The 22,071-nt window shown below is 38.4% G+C and overlaps 1 protein-coding gene and 1 pseudogene across 5 annotated transcripts; one reads left to right on the top strand and one right to left on the bottom strand.

Moving 5' to 3' along the window:
- Positions 1–6,489: 6,489 nt before the first annotated feature.
- LOC148732147 (uncharacterized) lies at positions 6,490–7,475 on the bottom strand (annotated as a pseudogene).
- A 3,541-nt stretch (positions 7,476–11,016) lies between these two features.
- Positions 11,017–20,212, top strand: LOC111344963 (protein SSUH2 homolog). Of its 5 annotated transcripts, none has more exons than XM_088758262.1 (15): positions 11,017–11,262; positions 11,480–11,519; positions 12,340–12,426; positions 12,946–13,050; positions 13,348–13,488; positions 14,123–14,201; positions 15,374–15,503; positions 16,118–16,178; positions 16,359–16,483; positions 16,788–16,850; positions 17,722–17,816; positions 18,138–18,230; positions 18,375–18,477; positions 18,677–18,781; positions 19,301–20,212. In XM_088758262.1, exons 3-15 carry the CDS (start codon positions 12,363–12,365, stop codon positions 19,445–19,447), a joined length of 1,311 nt encoding a protein of 436 aa, XP_088614388.1. In that variant the 5' UTR covers positions 11,017–11,262; positions 11,480–11,519; positions 12,340–12,362; the 3' UTR covers positions 19,448–20,212. The 5 variants fall into 5 exon arrangements, with proteins under 5 accessions (XP_088614388.1, XP_088614389.1, XP_088614386.1 ...); XM_088758259.1 differs by having other exon boundaries at positions 11,018–11,262; positions 11,480–11,588; XM_088758263.1 differs by lacking the exon at positions 13,348–13,488 and having other exon boundaries at positions 11,480–11,588.
- Positions 20,213–22,071: the final 1,859 nt, after the last annotated feature.

Consider the following 22,071-nt stretch of genomic DNA (forward strand, 5'->3'; position numbering starts at 1 on the left):
TTATTTGTAAAGCAATATCACCTGCAATGAAAGAAAAAGGATAAGGTGGTAGACACCAAAATAAGCAACCATGACTGTCAAGGAGTGAAGTTTTGTCACATGCGCTCTAGTAACAGAACCTACGAGGCGAATCTTAGTAATTCTTCAGTTGACGACAGAGTAGGAGTGTCACAATTTCTACTTTTTCGTTTATTAAGCTGTTTAATCATATTTGTATATATCAACAAAGTTGAAATGGTAAATTGGCCACCGTAATGATTACAAAAGCTGACGTTTCGAGCGTTAGCCCTTCGTCGGAGTGAATAGAGGAATTGTGGGTTGTGTGTGCTTTTAAAGGCAGTAAATGGAGCTACGTTATTGGTGGGTGCATGGCAACGAGAAAAACATGAATAAATTAGTGGAATGAAAAGCGTTCACTTCACCGATCACTTCACGTGCACCTCCGCTAATGTAATCTATTGCATAACTTGCACTTATTGCAAAAAGATATACATCGGCGAAACAGGCAGAAGACTAGGTGACCGATTCCGAGAACACCTTCGAGACGTGGAAAGGAATGACAAGGACACATCGGAACCAGTCGCTAAACATTTTAATTTACCTAATCATTCTAAGCAACATATGGCAATCTGCGGTCTTTCCTTGCACTTAGGTGGCATGGAAAGCCGTAAAAATCTTGAACAAAAGCTCATCTTTCAAACCGGCAGTCTAAATCCCACAGGGATCAATGAACGCTTTTCATTCCACTAATTTATTCATGTTTTTCTCGTTGCCATGCACCCACCAATAACGTAGCTCCATTTTCCGCCTTTAAAAGCACACACAACCCACAATTCCTCTATTCGCTCCGACGAAGGGCTAACGCTCGAAACGTCAGCTTTTGTAATCATTACGGTGGCCAATTTACCATTTCAACTTTGTTGATATATCCAAATTATTTCGTTACTCCCACCGACGCAGCCCCAAACAGTTTCTTTCGAAACTATCAGCCTTTAATCATATTTGTGTTTACTAACAATGTTGCTCTTATTATAGTTCTTTTTCTTAGTAAATCAAGGAAATCATACATTGATTGCAATAGAATCTTTTTTACTTGTCATCCAAGGTCAAAATCCCAGCATTTATATGAATTACGAAAACACAATGTTGGCCATAATAGATATAGCAAAACAAAATAGTTATTAAATGATGGTGAAATGTTCAGCAGGCAACCGTGGACGATACTCCTACTCTTGTACGTTGGATCAGCGATGATCCGATCGGCCCAAAATAACGAATATGAATTATAAATATAGAGGCAAGACCGATACAACTTAGATAAATCTCACTTGACCTGTGACACTAAAAACCTTATCTACTTAATTCAGTGTAACCGCTGTAACTTACAATACATAAGAGAAACTAAACGACGTTTAAAAGACCGTTTTAATGAACACCGCCGTACCACTGATAAACCTAACTCTAAATCTAAACCTACTACAGCGGCAGAACACTTCATTTCCTCTCCTAACCACTCTGCTCACGACATGGGGCTAATCGCCATCGAAAAAGTGTTTTCCAAGAGAGACTCGATACGCAAGGCCAGGGAAGCTTTTTTAATTTCAAGAGGCAACACTATTTATCCAGTTGGCCTTAACGCTCGCGAAGAAATGTATTAGTTTCTAGTTATTTATCCAATTTACCTTACTTCATTTCTATTTTTGCTCACTATTTCTATTTTTATTGTTATCTCATTGTCAATCAAATTAGTTTTAAATATTTCCGCTGTTACATCATACAGCTATCTATGAAGTATCACCCCAATTCTCTGTTAATTCCCACTGCACCTGAAGAAGGCTGGTTTGGCCAGCCGAAATATAGTGCTCCGTCTTAAAATATACTTATCTACGTTGTATCGGTCTTGCCTCTATATTTATATTAAATGATGGGATTTTCATCTGCTCAAGACCAAGAAATTGTAAATCATATACAGTTTATAATCTTTTTTTCAAGACTGCTTCAAAATGCTTGTGTAGGATGAATTTATTTTTTAGCCTTGAACACCTGTGTCCTAGTTGCTTTCTTCGATAAACACAACGAGAAAAAGGATTTTTTTTTACTATAAGCTTATTCATTGCGTGCGAGATTGTCTATGAATTGAATAAGCACCCACTGAGGGAAACGGATGACAAAAACTTCGTACTTAAGTCTTTAGTGTGGAGCGCAAGTCTCAACTTCCGAGCTTTCGGAAAATCCATTTTCGAGGTTTTGAAACCAGAATCTAGAACATACAATCGAAGTTTCTACCTATTTCGATCTTTTCTTTCTTTCGGCGTAGAAGGCTGAAATTTAGCAAATAACCTGCGGTTTTTCGCAAATGCAAAACGGATTTTTCGTTCCACGACCTCAAACGTAACCCCTCACCGCTTCTGGCGGTCTCCTCTATTTATTTGGCCATTTTTTTTTCTCTTGGTAGGTTTTTATTCTGGTAGATAAAAGATAACTGTATATGTGATTTCCCTCAATGTAATTTCAGGACCTCTAATCCTTTTAATATAAATGTACGTGTGTAAATACTGTCAGCAGGTGTTTCCCCTCTCAGATCCTACCCACAAACTTAGGTCTACGTGAACATTAAAAAGGCAGTACCCAAGACTCAGTCACTCAACATGGTTTATAATTTGAACAAAGGGAGGAACAGAAAACACGCTGCATGGAAGGCTACTTCGAACTGTAGTTCAATGTTTTAGCGTCCTTCTTTGTACTTAGTAATTCTCCCCAGGTTTGTCCTCAAACCAAAGTCCTACTCTTTCACTCTGGGGGAAAGCCCCAGAAGTTTGTGAGTTATTGATCATTTTCTCAAAAGAACATGACTGTTGGATAATTAAAAACGTCTATCATAGCAAGATTTTTTTCCTCCGGTCGGTGAAACGCACAATATTTTTTTGCTCTATAACAATACATGCACTTAGAAAACGTGCGATAAAGATTGTGAAAGAGCTGTGGCGGCGAGCATTAAAAAACAAGGACTCTATCTTTGTGAAAAAGCAAAAAAGAAAAAACAAATTTGTTACACCAGGGAGTTTTGCAACATTTCCCTGTCGCTGTTTCGAAAACGGTGACCATTCGCTATTGAACAGTTGCCAAACAGAAATAAACAAATCAAATCAATAATATCACCAGTATTGTACTTGCCAAATTACTCTTGCTTAACCGAAATTATTCATTCCAAACTTTAAAGATCATCTGAAAGATAACGGTAAAAATTCAAGAAAAAACAATTACCTTCTTTCTCAGCGTTTCCATCAGTGAAGACTGTATGCAAATATATGAGGTCTAAATTACAATTTTCCGAAAAATAAGACGTTGTCACATTTCAAAGTGCTTGTATACAAATTAAAACTGTCCTAATATTTTAATCTGAAGTCATACCTTAACAAGAAAGCTTTGAATGTGTTCTGCTAAGTGCTCTGTGATAAATGGCCGTGATATGGAGTGGAGCAGGACACAAAAGGATTCATTTTGCACAGTAATATAGCAACAATTAGCAAAACGAGGAAGAATAATATAAGGAAAGGCGTGTTTATAATCACACATTTAACGGTGAAGTTGGGGTGAATTTTGATTAAGTGCTTTTGAAGTACAGTGCAAGATCGCAGAAATTTACTAATTGACGTGTGCAACTAAAATGAAAAAAGTCATCATCATGAAAAAAAAACTACCAAGTGACTCAAAACAAAACGATAGGTCATTAACAAATTAAGATAGATAGATAGACAGATACATAGATGGATAGATAGATAGTTTAAAAAATTGATAAAATTACAATTTTATGAAATGTAAAATGACTGTATTTAAAAAAACTATGTATGAAAGTTTTACCGATTGGACATGAAAGGAATAAATGTTTTCGTGTTACGATAGGTGTGCATGTTTGGAAACGTCGGTAAAATTGCGATGGCTTCTAAAATTGTCTCTGCAATTGTTCTTGGGTAGTAGCAGATACTACAGTTTATATCTGATGTTATATAATGCTAAAGCGCGTTTCTGAACACTCTCTTGCAGGCAATGCATAGTGAAACGTAGAGAGAAAGGCAAGGATAAAAGTGCTGGGAAACATTAAAACAAATTTGGCAGTTTCGATCACCGCAAAACTAAACCAAACGATTCTTATTCAAAAATTAAAAAACAGACAGACAAAACAAACAAACAAACAAACAAATTACTCTACCATCTTTAACCCTCACATTCCTAAATTTTAGTCGTACTCCGAGGCAATTATTTCGGACGAGGTAATCCAATCCTAGACAATACATGAGGTATTAAGGTATTTTGCGGACAGGACTTGATGCCCTTGACGGCAAAATGGGTCTGCGAAATGACCGATTGGCTGTACCATTTTGTCAAAGGGGGGACAAATACCTTTCATAATTGATACTCCTTTCTTTAGAAGATTCTTTGCTCGAGGCACCCGTTCATGGCAAAGTAGGTCTGTGAAATGACCGGTTGGATGTGCTACTTTGTAGAAGGGGAGACTAATACCTTTCATGCTATACACTCCTTTCCTAAGAAGATGTTTTTCTTGAGGTAACCGTTGAATGATCACTGTCTGCACCCCCTTCTCGTTGAGTTGTCGAAGTGTTCAGCGACATAACCAAAAATCCAATACAAGATGGCTGCGAAAATGGCCGCGAGCACGCGCTAAGCGCGGAAATGCGGATTAAATATGGCTGCGAAGTAATAAAGGAAATAATGGGGAATTATTAATATTTTGCATTTTGTGCTATTACTGCTAGAAACTCAACGTTCCCCATCATCAAAATAGATAGAGTCAAGTTTGAACCGTATTTCAATCGAAAGGAAAGTGAGAAAAAAAATGGTTTTAGACGGTGCGTTTTTATTCCAATAAACTCGTATAATAGCAAAACTTTTCTCTTTCTCTTACCTTCATGGTTTCTTAAGTCTGCTACGGTTGAAAACAGTTGCACCGATTCGGTTCCCCATCATTATATCCGAAAAATAAGAAGTTTAACTCGCAAAGCAAACGTCTTTTCGCTCCAAAAGCATCTCTTAACAAGGTGCATTTTCAATTTGTTAATTGGTATTTTCAAGAAATGCGAGATTATCACCCCAGCGAGGAAATGAAACCATCACTTGGGCAAAAATGCTCCTTCGAGCGGCTTGTTTTCTTTTTGTTTCACCCGCTATTTTTATTTACACATTTTAATTACCATATATGAAATACCTAAAGATAAAAAAGCCGCCGTACAAATATAATCAGCTAAAAATCGAAGAACAGCGGGAATTTGAAGGAAACTATAGCTGTGAAATGCCATGTCTGATACTCCCCCCCAGAACTTCCTTTCAACCTTGGAAATTTTTTTTAGTGGAGACATCATGGAAAGTAAGGGCTTTTCCTTCATTTCGATCTATTCTCCATGAGATCTGTAAAACTAAGAGCATTTTAAATGCTTAGAAGCTGCAGTAATAGCCCTTCGAATTATTTTTCCTTCGTCCGTCCGTGATACTATATACCGCAATTTACGCGCCCGCCGTTCAAGCCACTGACTGTTTACAATTTCTGGTTATGATGGGTGGGTGTTTAGGGGGAAAATCATTCTTGCTCTGTCTTTTACGGGCAAGGAAATCTGTAATGCGCGCTTGACGTCATAGATTTGCTCAAAAGTTAATTTCAATTTTAAATTTCAGACTTGTGGTCTGGCATTTGACCAAGGAATGCTTGAGTGTCTCCTCCCGCCCATGACCGTATAATTCCTTGCCGTTCAATTTTTTTTTTTTTTTTATTCAAAGGGTATTACTAAGTTTGTTTAGGTAACAACTCTGGTAGGTTTAGTCAATTTTTTTTAGTTGACTAAAAACATTACGAACATATAATGGTGAGGTTCTCGAGCGAAATTTCTGTAAATCAGACTAAACACTCTTTAAGAGCCTCTCGAAAACTTGTCACATTTAACTTGGTAATTACACTTAATTAGCAAGAGCCAATAGGAATCCATTTAGCCCAGAGACAAAAAAAATTTACATCAGTTTTTGGGACAAACAACCTGATCGACTTGCCTTGGATTGCACAAAAATCGTGTTCATTAGATTGATTTCTAATCAACTTTTGTCGTTGTAAAGTTTGTAATGGATCAAAGTCGCGGAACGAACCAAGGTAAGTGGCCGCTTATAACGGTCATATATAATTTGAAGAAGGAAGTTTCTCCGAAGGTCAAATCCCTCCACAGTGTTTGGTAAATAATTATAAGTTGGTATGACCACTTGGTTAGGCATTGTTACTCGAGGGTCTCGATAAGGTCAACCATTAACCGCAATTCAGCCAAAATTTTAACCGTTAGTCGTAAAGGTTTTCGATAAACATATACAGCCAAAAACTAGCATTAAAAGTCCGAAGTTTCGGCGACGTCGTGGCGCCATTGTCAAGGAAAACTAAATTAAATATGCGATCTCAAGAGTAACTAAGAATCCAGAGTCACTAATTTACATAGGTCAGGCAAAGACCTTATAATTAGCGCGAATTGAGTCTGATTGCACATTCAAACACGGTCATAATTGTTGAATGAGTAACATCTCATTAACGAGACAATCAAACTTATTATGGCATTTTTTCAACACCTTAAAGCAACTGTTAAAGTCATCCGGAATCCTGCCTGCGTGTAGAGTTTGCGCACTGACGAGGTCTTGCTTCTATGTTCATCAACGCGTACGGAGAGATGGCCACGGGTGTATCTGACATAACCAGCATCGCACTGATCACGCATGAAGCTATACACAACGCATTGTTGATCAATGAGCTGAGGCTTTGTTTCGCTTGTCGGGAACTCCTGGGAAATCTTGTGGCTCGTAAACACTGGTTGGACCGTGATGGTCTGGAGCTTCACACTAAGGTCTTTTAACTGTGTCTTAAAGATATTACCTGATTCCTGGTCTTTAAAGGGTATGACAACCCGAGTAGTGTTTTCAGTCGTAGATTTTAACCGCAATGAAGACTGGTCAGCGATCCTTAAGTTTGGGAAGGTTTTAAAAGTGGAGTCCACAAGGTGCTTGGGATACTTCAGTTTAGAGAACACAGACTTCATTCGTTCGCACTCCTCAGCGAAGTAAGACCATGACGAGGACAGGCGATATGCATGATCGAGCGTAGTTGTCAATAGGCCGTGCTTGTACCTATTATCATGACTGTGGTAATGGAGGAGCAGAGCATTGTTTGTTGGTTTCACGAACACTTTAGTTTCAATGTGGGGCGTTCAGTTTAGGAGTTCAATACCGAGGAAGAGGAGCATTCTAGTGAATTTGATGCCGGGGTGGGCGTGGTTGAGCTTGTTGAGGAAATCCCTTGCTGTAGACAAATCAGGCACCACAGTGAATGTGTCATCAACATGTCGACGATAATAAGGTTGCAGCTTACCCTCAACATCTAATTTACCTTAAATAGATGACATGAATTAGTTGGCTAGCAAGGGCCCAAGGGGGGACCCAATCGCTACACCGTCGACCTGTTCATACAAGGAGCCATTGAATTGGTAGCCACACTCAAAAGATCGATAAGGTCCTGCTTCGAGATGTTCAAATCGTATTCATAGTTAAACCAGTCGTTACTAAAGGCTCTGTCCGCGAGAATCTTAATGGTTTCATCCAACGGTACATTCGTGAACAGCGAGGACACATCATAGGACACCAGTAAATCACCAGGTGTTATGCTGGGGTCTCGTGGTAGGTCATTGAAAAAGTCGAAAATATCCGTGACTGTGTGCTGATTTAGCGACAATGATTTGAGCTTGTTGTCCAACCATTTATCCAGGATGTTATTGTACGTATTAGATGCTGTTAGGATTGGTCGTATGGCTAGTTTCTCCTTGTGTGTTTTCGATAACCCGTACAGCTGTGCTAGTCTAGAACCAGTCGGTCGAAGCGACTGGGCAACAGCGTGGGGGAGGATCCTAGGGGAGGGGGGGATCTTACCATCACCATCAATGCCATAACAAGTTTGATTGTCTCGTTAATGAGATGTTACTCATTAAACAATTACGACCGTGTTTGAACGTACAATCAGACTCAATTCGCGCTAAGGTCTTTGCCTGACCTATGCAAATTAGTGACTCTGGATTCTTAGTCACTCTTGAGATCGCATATTTAATTTAGTTTTCCTTGAAATTGACGCCAAGATGTCGCCGAAGCGTCGGACTCTTATCGCTAGTTTTTGGCTCTATATGTTTAGTCGTAAAGGTTCACAGTAAAAAAATTTTCCTATCCATGATAGGTCATTTTGAGAGTACGGAAAATGAAAGGATAAACCATCAGCCGTAAAATGGCCAATTTTTTAACTGTTAGCCGTAGAAAATAATCACGTCTTAAATTGTTCAATATGATATATTTTTTTCTCGCATAAACCTGCCCTTTGTCACAACTTAGAAAACTAGCGGTTTTTCGAAGATCTCTTGTTGTATAAGCAAGATGAAACAATAGCTGTCTGTTTCACAGGTACAAATCACTTGAGCTAGAAGGAAAATTTCGAATTTGGCGATAATAAATACTTTTGCTGTCAGGACATTGTAAAGCTTATTTACCGTACTGAAGTTACAGCCTCATAAAAGCTGTAGAAAATTCGATTCATGAAGGATGATAAAATATTTTAAAGGTGCGTTCTTTGAAAATGAACAAGTGTGAATTAATTTCTAGCTAAGCGAAAAGAAGAAACATAAAAGAAAAAAAATCAGCGTCAGCCTCGCTGATTTTGGTTACTGTTTAACATGCTTAACGATTCCAAAAGAGCATTTTTAGAGCGAAATGTTCGAGTAACGTTAACTGAGTAGCGAACAACAACCGGACACATATTCATTAGCATCAATTTGATGAAGATCATGAGACCAACCAACTGTTACGGAAAAATGTCTTCTTTTTTTTCCCTTTTGTTCCGGTGCATGGCTCTATTCATTTTTAATTAAATCTAGTTGTAGATGGCAATGGAGCACCAGACGAGGTCCATGCATCGTCACTCTTTTTACTCTTTAATGGTTCATTTGCAGTGCCAACATCAAATGAGATCTGGGACCGTATAAATAGAAGAATGCTGGAGCTACACCCCGAGGTAGCGTGTCCTGAACTGTCACCCTCCTTTCAAGGTAGTCTGCCGAAGACGTGCTCAACTACTTTGAGCCGTCATTTCCTTCCTTATAACAGCAAGTGCGTGCCCAATCCTAGCCCCACGCCCCCAACTGTGAAGACTGAAAGCGGCCAGGAGTACCTTGTTCTTATTCACGACCCATTCTCCTCGATATTGTCTGTACGTTTGCCACCCATTAACGAGAGCAGTCTGTCTATATCTGGAAGGATAGCTCTCAAGAACCTCCGCGAGGAACGATGCTTTTCACCTGAAAAAAACTCGCAAAGATGAAATCTCTGCGTTGGATAACTCCAACTCCCGGCCTCTGATGGCGGCAAAGTTGAAAGAAAGCACCCAATACGCATAGGTCCAAGAGCTCTCTCTTTAAATATCCAGATGCCCCCATGCATTTGAACACAAAGCTGTACAATGGTGTCCTGTCATTTCGGAAACGCGAGATATGATCAAACTTCCCCCCTTATATAGATTTAACTTAAAGTGCACCTACACCCAAAAAATTTTTTTCGCTTAACGAAGTAAGCTTATTTTTTTGAGTATTTCTGCGCAAAAATTTTTTTATTTGCTCAAATCTTCAATTTTCTATGCCCAGTCAAAATACGGAAAATCGGCCGCCATCTTGCCCCACGACCGAGTTTAAAGAGGAATGGCTCTAGTGGGTAATGTGACGTCAAATCGAGAACACGAAAGTCTGCTTTTCACACATTTTCACTTGTTTGGGAAGGTTGTAGTCGATAATTGTCCGAAAATATGCCGACTAAGTGTGTTGTAGAAGGATGTAGCAACGTGCGAAATTTGCAAGAGGGTATCGCGCTCCATACAATCTTCATACAACACACCTAGTCGGCATATTTCGGACGATATCGACGACAATCTTCCCAAACAAGTGAAAATGTGTGAGATGCAGACTTTCGTGTTCTCGATTTGACGTCACATTACCCGCTAGAGCCATTCTTCTTTAAACTCGGTCGTGGGGCAAGATGGCGGCCGATTTTCCATATTTTGACTGGGCATAGAAAGTTGAAGATTTGAGCAAATAAAAAAATTTTTGCGCAGAAATACTCAAAAAAATAAGCTTACTTCGTTAAGCGAAAAAAATTTTTTGGGTGTAGGTGCACTTTAAGATTCCTTGAATTAAATGTTTCTCATGGATCGCCATATATTTACTCTAATTTGAAATTCGATTCGTCTGATATCTGATTGAATCCTTTATGTGGAGCCAACTTTGCTACGATTGCGGAGACAGTGCTACCGATAGAAACTCTGATATTTCCAACCAACACGGAAGAACAGGAAAAACCAGCGCCCCGGTGTTAATACTTTTTTTTTACTTTTAATTCAATGCCATCTGTGTTTTGTCAGTAATGTATCTTTAAGGCCCTATCAAACGTGCACAGTTTTTACCTTTCCCTAAAAAGCAGATTATGGTAGTTTAAGATCTTTACTATCTCTTAAACAAGATTAAAGTGATGCCTGACGGGTCAAAGATTGATCTAAACGGTGGGTTTTGCTCTTTAAAAACGCTCAAAATGTATTTTTGATTAGAGATTATTGTTAAATTTTTGAAATTTTTTTACAAATGCACGAACATGTAGAACTGTCCGTGATTCTATTATTTCATTTGTAACGACAGAGAATAGCAAATGTGACATTGCAATGTGCAAATCTTTGTTTATGAAATAAAGAGGGAAAAGATTGAAAAAAACACTCACACATGACCTACGATTTTTATTTTGTGAGGTGTTTGATTGCATTGGATAATGTTCAAGGTTTTTGAAGAGGTTTATATGGAGTCCATGCTCCCTCACTGCAGGGTGAACTTTTCAATTTTGTACGAAAAAACTGGTACACGCGAATGCTTAGTGAAGGACTGAGCCAACGCTCTATTTTCCAGCGGTGTAAAGATTAAGAGCGGCCATAATGAACATGGCTGTGTATCGTTACTGTGGTCTCTTTGGCCATTGCTGATCATCCTGCATATAAATCAGTAAAAAATGAGACTTTGTCCGATTTTACATCTTTTGGAGCTAAAATGCATCCTTAACTCTAAAATATTATGAAGAATCAGGAAAGCAGAGAGGAGGAATGGCTTCACCAAACAGGAAGTTGCTACACTGAAACAGGAAGTGGCAACGAGTATGGTAACTTTCGTCCAAATAAGTGCTTTTACATTTAAGTAAAGCGTGGTTATGCTTTTAAGCGAAAGTCACAGTCTTACGCGTAATTATTTTTACGGATTCTTTCATGCCGCACCGATTCTTTACCTCAATAGTTATTAGGAACGGAATTCATCGAACAAGCTAAAAGGATGTTTATCAACTGAACAATACTCGTAGCTTGTTTTTTCCTTGTTTCCAGGTCGCAAGCCCTCAATCAATAGAAACAAGTCCAATATAAGGTTCATATTGCTTAGTCATGATTTTTGTCGTGAATCAACGCTTGCAGATATTTTCAAACCTAAATTCAGGTAATGCTTTGAGTTGTCTAAGGATTTCTATATCTTACTCTCTTGAGACTGTGGTTAAGTAAGGACAAACTGAATTGGAGAATACTACATGTACATCTAACCTTCTTTCTAACCTTCTTTCTAACCTTATGAAACATTATAAATGGTAATCTATTAAGACCTTGAAGTTAACTTATTAAACATTGTGAGCATTTTTGATTGACGAGTTACGTCGCGAAAGTTACGACGTAAAACTTATTTGACAAGGTTTTGATTGACAAGTTATAAAGGTGACAAATTTTACGTCGTAAAAGATACGACGTAAGACTTATTTGATAAATTACGACGTAACGTGTAGTCAAAATTGAATTTTACGTCGTGACGCGAAGCTCCTCGTTTCAGAAGACGTTGAAAGTTCACTGAACGATAATCGAATTCTCGCCGTAAAATAGACGTCGGTGTATTTGACGGCGTAACGAGGTGAATACAAGGTTTTACGTCGTAAAATTTAGGACGTGATATCTGACAGAGGAATTTGATCCCCTTGAACATAAAAAAGGTGTCAGAAAGTCAAATATGTGCTCAAAGTGTTTTGAGCAGTAATGAATGCCATAGTGTAATGTGTTTGTTAGTAAAGTTGAGTTAGCCTTTGGCAATGAAGGAGAGACAGTCTCACCTCTGGCTTTGTATCTGAATGACGATACTACATCTCATTTTCTTATTTTGCATTCTGATGCTGTACATAATGTTTCATTTGTTGCTAATATATTAGGACTGAAAGGATTCTGATCAGTCATGAACCAAGCATGGAATTATCCCCCACTAGGAGCTCATCAAGAACAAGCTACCATACATGGAGGTAATGATCACATGAAGAAATCAAGAGTAAAATAATCTGATCTTTTAATATAAATTTATTAGTTCAAAAATTTGCAAAAAGATTGGCTCATGTTATATATCTTATTTTGTTTATGACTGCATGCTGTTAGGCCACCCACTATTCACCATGTAATACCAATAGTTGGCAGTTTAGCCAATTTGATTGGAAATTTTGTGTTCAACACAGAGCTCTCTATAGCTGGTACACTGTGACTGCACTAGAGCATCAGAGTGCAAAATCTGAATAGGTGGAGGTTGATTTCTACTTCATGAGGGAAGTTTCTAGGTATTTTTGTGAACTTTCTTTAGTGCTATTGAAAAATTTAGTCATGCAAAAACCACGCTCAAAATTTAAATCATTCTAGGGAAGTTTCTAGGTATTTTTGTGAACTTGCATTAGTACTATTGACAAATTTAGTCAAAGACCAAGCTCAAAATTTAAAACATTCTATCAATGTTTTTCTTCACAAAATTAATTGAATCCATTTGTCTGATTCAGGTCCTCTACAACAAGTGGGTTATAGATCAACTGTGCAAGAGCTGAGCTTTATGCCCCAGGAACGTGAGTCTCAACCACAAGGTCATCCACCCTCATATCAAGCGGGTGAGTGTAGTCTCAAGCAGCAAGCAGTCTACATCCAGGCAGCACAATTAACATTCAAGGGTCACCTCCTGATCAAGAAGTGTGTGGACCCCAGCTTTTTGAGCAGCGAGCATGATCAGCATAAGCCCACTGCTGCTTAAGGCTATAAAAGGACTCATTTGATTGTTAAATTATGTTATATGGGAAGGTATCTTATGTTGGTGAAAGTACAGTTGTTTAAAAGATTATAAAATACAGCAAATGGGAACCATTGTTCACTATTACCACGTTTTCTCTTATATGTATATGCTGATGAAGTACAAGATCTAAGTTACATTGGATCAGATTTCCCTAACCGTGCAAAGTGGGATGGTGGTGAGAATGTTGCATCCTCTCCCCCAGCTGCCCCACCCACTGAGATGTTTGGACAGTTTGCAGGATATGAAAGTACTGCTTTTGGTTAGTGACCATCAGTGGCAAAGAAGCACATACAACCTTGCCAACAATTTCTCACTCAAATGAAGCTTTATATACTTCTCATATCAGATTTCAAGGAATTCTAGTCCATTTTAGGTTGGCAGTCCTTGGACAACCTGCCATTTGAGGTCATAATAGGAGGAATTTGAAATAGGGTCTATGCTTTGAGATTTTATTTGGCCTCTAGCTATAATGCTCGTCTATGTTTAGGAACAAATTTTAATTAAAAGTAAAATGTGTTTTGAAATAAAACAGATTGAGTAGCCCCTTGTTTATGGTTTGTTGCCACAGTGCTGTTGTTCAAAATAGGTTTATTGATTATTATACAGGTATTTAAATTACCAGTACTTGTTGGATTCATATTTCTGATGGCTGCTTGAATTTTTTTCTGCATCAATAGCAAACAATTGAGCAAACTTGAGTGATCTTTTATATTAATTGATTTCCTGCATAACTATATGGGCCTTGAAAAAATGTCCTCCTCTCCCATGTTTGGCCACTTCACTTATATCTAAATTAGTCCAAGATGATAAATGTTATTAATTATAATTACAGTACATCATGATAGTTATACCACTTTAAAATCCTATGAACTAAAACTGTTTTTTTCTTTCAGGCACAGATCACTTTCTACCTCCTCCACCAATACAACAAGTGCCACTGCAGCAGCAAGCACCTGAACAACATTTCCTTCAGTAAGTTTAGAGACTGGTTTACATTAAAATGGCTGAGGCAGGACTTGACACTAATGGTAGCCAACTAGCCACAGACAAGTAGAAACTCAGTTTTGGGTGTGGTTTTCGATTCCCACAAGGCAATTTTGCTAGTAAACAAACTGAAATTGTCATAACATCTGAGTTGTCACTAGCCACTTGGCTAGTAAGTTGAAAAGTTAGTGTAGAGCCCTGTAAGACTTATCCTGGTGTCCAAAAAGCATATTGAAGTGACACAGACTCACAAGGAATATTGTGACTCTTCCTCAGGATTAAATTTCAAGGGTGCTTATATATTATACAGGTCTGCCACTAGTTTAAATCCCCAATATTTTTCAGATTCCTCCAACAGTTTGCAGCCAGGTTTTCATTATAAAATTAATGTAATGGTAGGAGGAAGAATTGCAAAGCAGTAGGAGAATATTCTCCACATCTGAATACAAATAGGTCAGATCATCAAAGTTTAAAGGGAGATGCAGTGGCCTTAAATGCTTAAAGTGTGCAGCTGGACTCCAGAGTTTAGAGGTTGGAGTTCCAGACCTGCAGACTGGGTTATAATGTGTTGTGTTCTTGGGCAAAATACTAAATTTAACTCTCACAGACTTCCTCTCTCCATCCAGGATTACAAATGCAGGGTACCAGCAAATTATAAGGGAAGTATGTGGAAATTATGCTGGCTGAAGTTGCATCCTATTCAGGGGGGAGTAGTGATAGGCTTTTGCTGCATGGCTTTCTCTTTCGTGGCCACTTGGCTTGAGTATACAGACTTCACTATCAAAGTTTTAATGGAGAAGTTTGCACAAGCACAGTTGGTTTCTGAAAGCTATTTGTATATTCCTTGATGGAAGAAACGATTATGAGAGTTCAAAATTTAATGTTTCTTGCTCAAGAAAAGAATGCAATGACCTTTGCAGTTGTTCTGCACCTACACATTTTGATCTAGAATCCACTTGTTGGCAGCCAGTAGGCCTCTCTGTCTCCTCATGGATAAGGAGAAGATAATGTTTTTAGTTATGTGTTATTTGGAGCTGTTCATGACTGCATCTGTACTTCTACTTTATGGATTACTAATTATTGCAGTTGTATTCATTATAGTTGTCAATTTGCAGATTTTGGTTTAGTTTTAATATATAACTGATTTGCTTTCGTTACAGAGCCACAGTGATAACTAATTACCAAGCAAGGGAATCACTACTGGCATTTGTTGCAGAGAACTGCTGTTATGGCAAAAGTGCTGCAAGAGATATGGAAATAAAAGATATAACTCCTTCAAGTGCCTATCATGTAATTAAAAATGTCTTAAAAGAAAGACATTGACTTTAATTTTATATCCTTGAAAAAAAAAACATTTCACATGTTGGTGCTGATTAACCTCACATTATGTCCTTGAAAATAATGACCTCAGTGATGCAGCATGTTTGTTGGAGGAACGTTTGTCATTTTTATCCTATCTTTTTGCAATGACAGACTTAATGCTGACCAGTGACCAATTTTATGATTTGACTGTTTGCTGGTATTATTAATGTGTGATTTATTTTAACCCCTCACCCCCAGGTGAGACCAAAAGTGAGTTTTCTTAACAATACCAAGATGAAAATGTGACGAGAAGTAAGAAAAACATCACCTTGTGGATGAAAAATTTTACAACCTAAAGTTCTAAGAAATAAGTGGCAAACTGTATGAGAATTCATATTTAGTTCTTGGGATTAAAAAAAGTTGATACCCTAAATGTATAACTACACATATCTATAGGTTAGTCTTTGGTAGTTGAAAATGGTTAAATGGTCAAAGTATGACTGCCAGTGATATCAGTGTGTTTGTTTACTAGATCAACAGTTGTTTAACTTTGACTTTACATTTAAGTTCATTGTTCATAGTCAATTTGTCTTCACTTTCAGTACAAACTGGAAAGTTATTGTGAGTCCAGATCCACATCATGGAAATTTGACCCCTACTGGGGTAAGTGAACTTGATTGATGGGGTTCAAAACTGATGCATAGGTTTGATTCAATTATAAACCTGATGCTTGTAGATTTAAAAAAAAAAGAAGAAACTGTATATTGAATATTTTCTTTAGCTTCCTGTAACTATAGTAACAGTAGACAGTGTAACCCTTTACTGGTTTCCTATACCTTATAGGTCAGCAGATTGATGGTCCTCAGAATGGCCTTGCCCCTCCACCCTGGAGCATACCTGTGTCACCGACTCAATTCTTTAAACCTCACGAGGCATATGTCGAAGTGCCCCACACTGCTTCAGTTAAGGTACAAGCATACACCAAGAGCGTCAGTGTAAACTTAATATCATATCAGTGGATGGTGCTAGCTAATCAGAATTGTATAACTGTGTTGCAAGGAATCACTGAGACCTCAATGTTTATGCAGTGACCACTTTGTATGAAATGAATGTGTCAAGTGCCCTTAAATAGCGTTTCCTATTGCATGACTTGTTCAGTTTAGTTAGAAGTGAGTGTAAGAAGAGGGATTACCTACCCTTTGTATGCAATTTGATCGTTTGTCTTTTGTTTTTTAGCGTTTCATTACTAGCTGTGAGTTGTATTTCTTTTAGCCCTGCCATGTTTGTAAGGCTACAGGCATAATCCGCTGCTATGGATGTGAAGGAAAAAAGAAGGTAAGATCTTTTAGCATTTTAAAGATATAATTGTGAACACTTTGAAGGAACATATGAAGATGTGATACTGACCTCTTTGAAAAGCCAGAGAAGGCATATTTGTGGTTAGAAGTACAATTAATAAGTTGGTAAGCATGCAAAGACATTGAACACCCTAGGTGAGACCACAGTGAGAACAATTAATATCTAGTTCTTATTAACCGAGCGGGAGGTCTGTGTGGGGGAATCTTGACCGAGGTCGCTAGTACAGACCAAAAGCAGTGAGGTCTGTACCAGCGACTGAGGTCAAGATTCTCCCATACAGACCGACCTAGCTCGGTTAATAAGATGTCCACTATATGGCTGTGTCTAGAAAGCAACGGAACATTATATTCTTTGTGACTTTTTTTTCAAGACCGGTCTAGAAGCCAGTTTAGATGGGAAAATCTAGACCGCTTTCAATATTGATTTCAGCCAATCAAATTCGTGAACTCGGTAGTTCCCAGTGCTTGTGAGACACAGCCATATAATATCATCGTTTACCACAGTGAGGAGAGGGAGGGAGGGGGGGAGGGGGGGAGGGGGGAGGGGGAGGGGGGAGGTGGGTGTAAAGATGCCACTGAAGTGAGAAGCTTAGCTTGTAGACAAGAATGTCTCAAGGATTATTATCTAAACATATATAGGCTCTGAAAGATAAATTCAATTTCTTTTAACTTCTGTACTACCATTTACATAGCATAATTGTCTTTTCATGTGTTTATTTCAAGAGCTTTTTTAGTGGAAGAAAAGGATAACTTGTTAGAGAGGGGGGAGCTGGGTTGATTACCGCGTTTACTGTAAGGGAGTGTCAGATGCTCACACATTTTACTTGTTTTTATTATTTTTTATGTAGATTTATTGTACACATTGTGGTGGTTCTGGTCACGGTGTGGGAACTGGTCCCAATGGTGGTTCATTTTGTTCGCACTGTTCACGAGGAAAGATAAAGTGAGTGCTGGATGTCCTCCTTGAAGTTTTATCTTAATCCTCTCAGCGGATCGGAATTCAAATGGTTCTTCATGATTTGCTGTTTAGGACGGGAGCGAACTTATGGACAGATATTCTTAGAACGCGAGGGGCAACCGGAAGGAAAATACAACTACTTCCGGTGTGCTTGGAGATTGACAAGTCAAATAGACAGCTTTTGTTTTAGCATTTTAACTAGATTATCTACAAGTGCAAGGGGAAAGATCTCTCAACTTTCGAAAGCCGTCTACGTCTGCGATAAACGACTATGCCTAAGCTATCTCTGTCTGGCGATCCTTGTAGGTGCCCCACGTGCCAAGGCAAAGGGCGCGTCACATGCTTGACTTGCAAAGGACAGAGGCGAGTGAAGATGTACATTCTTCTGACTGTCAAATGGTAGGAAAAATTTCATGTAGTAGACCTCCTTAATGAAAGTAAAGCACCGATTAGATTCTTGGATTTCAAGTTGAATGAGTTTTGCAACTACTAATTTTTAATGGAAGATTTCCTTCCCCTTCTGTGATTTTCTTATTTTGCCAGGGAATGTCACACTGATAACTCTGTCGTAGAAAGAACAGAGCTACCAAGTCATCTCATAGTTGAATCTCCAGGGCTGGAAATTTTTGCGCAAGAACTTCCGATGGTAACTTAACAATGAAAATGTTATTTTTTACTTTTCTCGCGCGAATTGCATGAATTCATCTCTGAAAGGTTTAAGTACTTACTTCTTTTGCGCGGAATTCATCATATCGGATGTCAGAGGCCTGAACTTGTTTTTAAATGGATATCCTCTTTTCACCTGAGGAGCACTTTTAATTGTTACTTAATAATCTGTACTGTAGATTTATCCCATCTCGCTTTTCCACGATCGAGACGTGAACAGAGTCTCGCAGCAACTTGTTGCTGCTCATTCCCGAAACTGGCCTACCAAACGAATAATTCGACAGGTATGGGATTGCATCATTAATAAAAGTTTATCGAAACATTTAATACATTGCGTGCTACTGTTGGAAATATTTGCTAACCGTCTTTATGTGAAATAATTATGGCTACCTTTTGTCAATATTCCTATTCCTTGTGATCAGTTCAGTCAAGTTTAACTACAGCAGTTTAAGAGCCCCTTTGTTTCTAAGAAAGCGTCACCATGGTGGCAATCTCTTTCAAATTTAATCGGAACTGAACATTTTGTTCTTCTCCACCAGCAACTTACGCTCTGCCCAATCTTTCCATTTTACAGAGAGTGGTTACTTTTAGGAATTTTGACTTTCTTTTTATAATACCTTAGTGTTACTCGCGTGTACAGTGTTACTTGCGTGTACAGGTTTATGGAACAATCTTCGATACAAAACTGACTTTATTTTAGAATAGTAACTTCATTGTTTTTTATGCTTTTGTCAACACGCAGGGGGATGCTGGGAGAATTCTGGGCGAATCTGATATCTTTGTTCGTTTGTTTGTTTTTACAGCGTCAAGCCTTGAGATCTGTACCAGTATCTCAAGTGAAATATGACTGGAAGGACGTTTCTGCTCGTTTTTGGGTGTATGGTCTTGATCACAAAGTGCATGCCCCGAACTACCCCCAACAGTGCTGTTGTGGTTGCACTATACTGTAGGAAGGAAAGGGGGAAGGGTGACTGCAAATTGGTATTCCGTTGATATTCCGTTGATACCATGGTTGGGGGGAGGGGGGAAGTGGTAGTTGGTCGGACGAATGTGGTAGTGAATATTTTAAAGCAAGACTGGAGCTATCTTCTTATTGTCGACGTACTTTACGTTTTTTTTGCGGATTGTGGATCCTATTTTTTTTCATTACCAAATTACTGCTCTAAATCATTTATAGATTTTTTTTTTTTTAATGAACCAGGCACGTCCGTAGCGAACTTTTGTGAAACACCAGGTGCTAAGAATGAATGGTGGAAATTCTTTCACTCCCGCCGTGCGACCCTTCGCACGACCCTTAGTAGAAGCAGAATGGACGAAGAAGGGAAGAAAAAAGCGGGGGTCATTTGATATGATGGCCAACTCCTACTAAGTCAAAAGTATATCTACTCAGTCAAAAAGTATATAGTATCCATCCTACTATTCTTCATGCTAGAGTAGTCTTGGATGGACTGTCTCGATTATCTATGGTGAATGAACCTGGTTCCGTAACGAACTGCAAAGCTGGTGTGCGAAGTTGTCATGCTAACGATATTGAGAAGTCGGGAAGTTGATCGGATAGGATAGGATAGGATAGGATAACTTTATTTATACTGGATTTTTTCAACAGTTGATTTAGTTAATTCTATACTAGAAACCTATCTATCTAACTACAATAATAATTTGATAATAACAATTCAAATAAAAGAAATAAATGAAAAAATCTGCTTTTCATGGAGGCCGTGTCTAAAATTTACTTAAAACTAAGATCTTACTTTAAACTGTGGCGATTTAATTTAGATTTGAAGTCAGTCATCGAAGACGCTTGTCTTAGGTCTACAGGTAAGTTGTTACATAATTGAGCTCCGCTGTACACAAACTTCTCTTGAGATAGTCAGTTCGAGGTTGTGGAAGAACTAATTTGTTTTCGGTATTCTTTGAACGATAAGGACTTCCACTGTCACGATATACAAATCTTGATCTCAGATAATCAGATGTCATACCATGTAATGCTTTATATGTTAGGATAGATTTCTGTTCCAACCTTTGATAGTAGAGTCTTCGCCACCTTAGCGCCCGGAACAAATCATCCAAATTACTATAATACATAAACTTTAAGGGATTTAGCGGAGGTTACTTGTTCGATTCCGTTTTCGTTTATAATAAGAGAGAGACTTTCCGTAAATTGTGATAACTTCTGCCTTGATGTAATAAGCATGAATTCAGTAACCCTATAAGGATACTGTCCTGGGTCAAATGAATACGACAAGGTAACCCGATAGTGACCTGACTCGATAACCAGCCGAAGGTCCAGCTGAGTCCACGTTGCTCTCCTCTCCTCGTAGAGAGGAGCGAAGGCCAGTTACGTTTGAGAAAACGAGGAGAATTGAGTTCGGTGATACATTCCTGTTAGAGTAATTTCAAGTATGGAATAGGAAAATTCAATGGTAGCATTATTATTATCATAAGCAGCAAGTAGATGACAGGTCCACATTCCTGGTCTCAGATAAAATATTTGAATTCAGAAAACTTCTATCAAACTGAAAAATTTTTAACTACTTTTCTTTGTTTGAGAAGTGATTCCAAAACCTCGTGCGTGGGATTTCATCAGGTTTCCAATCGCTCGAAATCAATGACACCACTCGGCCTGTAGCCTCGTAGTTTCAAATGTTTTCTCGCGTTTGGAAATCAGATGAAACCCCTGTACTCGTTTTTGAAATAGTACTTTAATGGTCAGAGTGACCGGCGTCTAATGTTTCCTCATTGTAAGATTTTTCGAATCATTTATCATATGAAATTAAATGAAATAATCGTAAACCCGAGAAGCTTTAATTGTAAAGGAAGTTCTCCTTATCTTTATGAAAGGAAATTTGAAGAGAAAAGTTTGGAGAATATGGATGTTGATGTTGAATAAATACATTCGGAAATCAGTCCGGATTAGGATTGCTTCTCCGAATGGCGTTACATTCCACCTGGTGTCCCACAGGGGACCAAGCTTGGGCCATGGTTATTTTTAATAATGATGAATGATCTGAATGCAGGAGAAGCATATATGTGGAAATGTGTGGATGATACCACAATCTCAGAGGTGATGGCTAAAAGCCAAAAGAACTGTATTCAGCAAATGGTAAACGATCTCGCAATACAAGCAACGGATGAAGGCTTTCAGTCAAACGAAAGAAAATGTAAAGAGCTTAGGATTAGCTTCGCAAAAAGCGAACCAGAATTTGACCCTATCTGGGTTAACCATCAGATCCTTGAGAATGTGAACAGTGTGAAATTATTAGGACTCAATATAAGTAGAGATTTCAAATGGAATGCCCATGTGTCAGTGCTAGTTAGGAAGGTTTCTATAAGACTATATTTTCTAAGACAGCTTAAGTAATCGCAAGTTGCCACAAAAGAGCTTCTTCTATTTTACATTACATGTATTCCGTCTATTCTGGAGTACGGCAGCCCAATTTTCCATCGCGCTTTACCAAGTTATTTAAGCGAAGACCTAGAAAGACTTAAAAACGTGCTATGAAGATTATTTACCCCGAGCTTTCGTATGCCAAGGCTCTGGAACTATCTGGACTTTTAACGCTGTATGATAGAA

This window comes from Stylophora pistillata, chromosome 4 (genome assembly GCF_964205215.1).
Source record: "Stylophora pistillata chromosome 4, jaStyPist1.2, whole genome shotgun sequence".
Classification (NCBI taxonomy): Eukaryota; Metazoa; Cnidaria; class Anthozoa; order Scleractinia; family Pocilloporidae; genus Stylophora; species Stylophora pistillata.

Coding starts and splice junctions, on each gene's coding strand:
- LOC111344963 (XM_088758262.1), top strand. CDS start 12,363: ATGAACCAAGCATGGAATTATCCCCCACTAGGAGCTCATCAAGAACAA. Junction 12,427..12,945: donor ACAAGCTACCATACATGGAG/GTAATGATCACA, acceptor TGTCTGATTCAG/GTCCTCTACAACAAGTGGGT. Junction 18,782..19,300: donor CCAAACGAATAATTCGACAG/GTATGGGATTGC, acceptor TTGTTTTTACAG/CGTCAAGCCTTGAGATCTGT.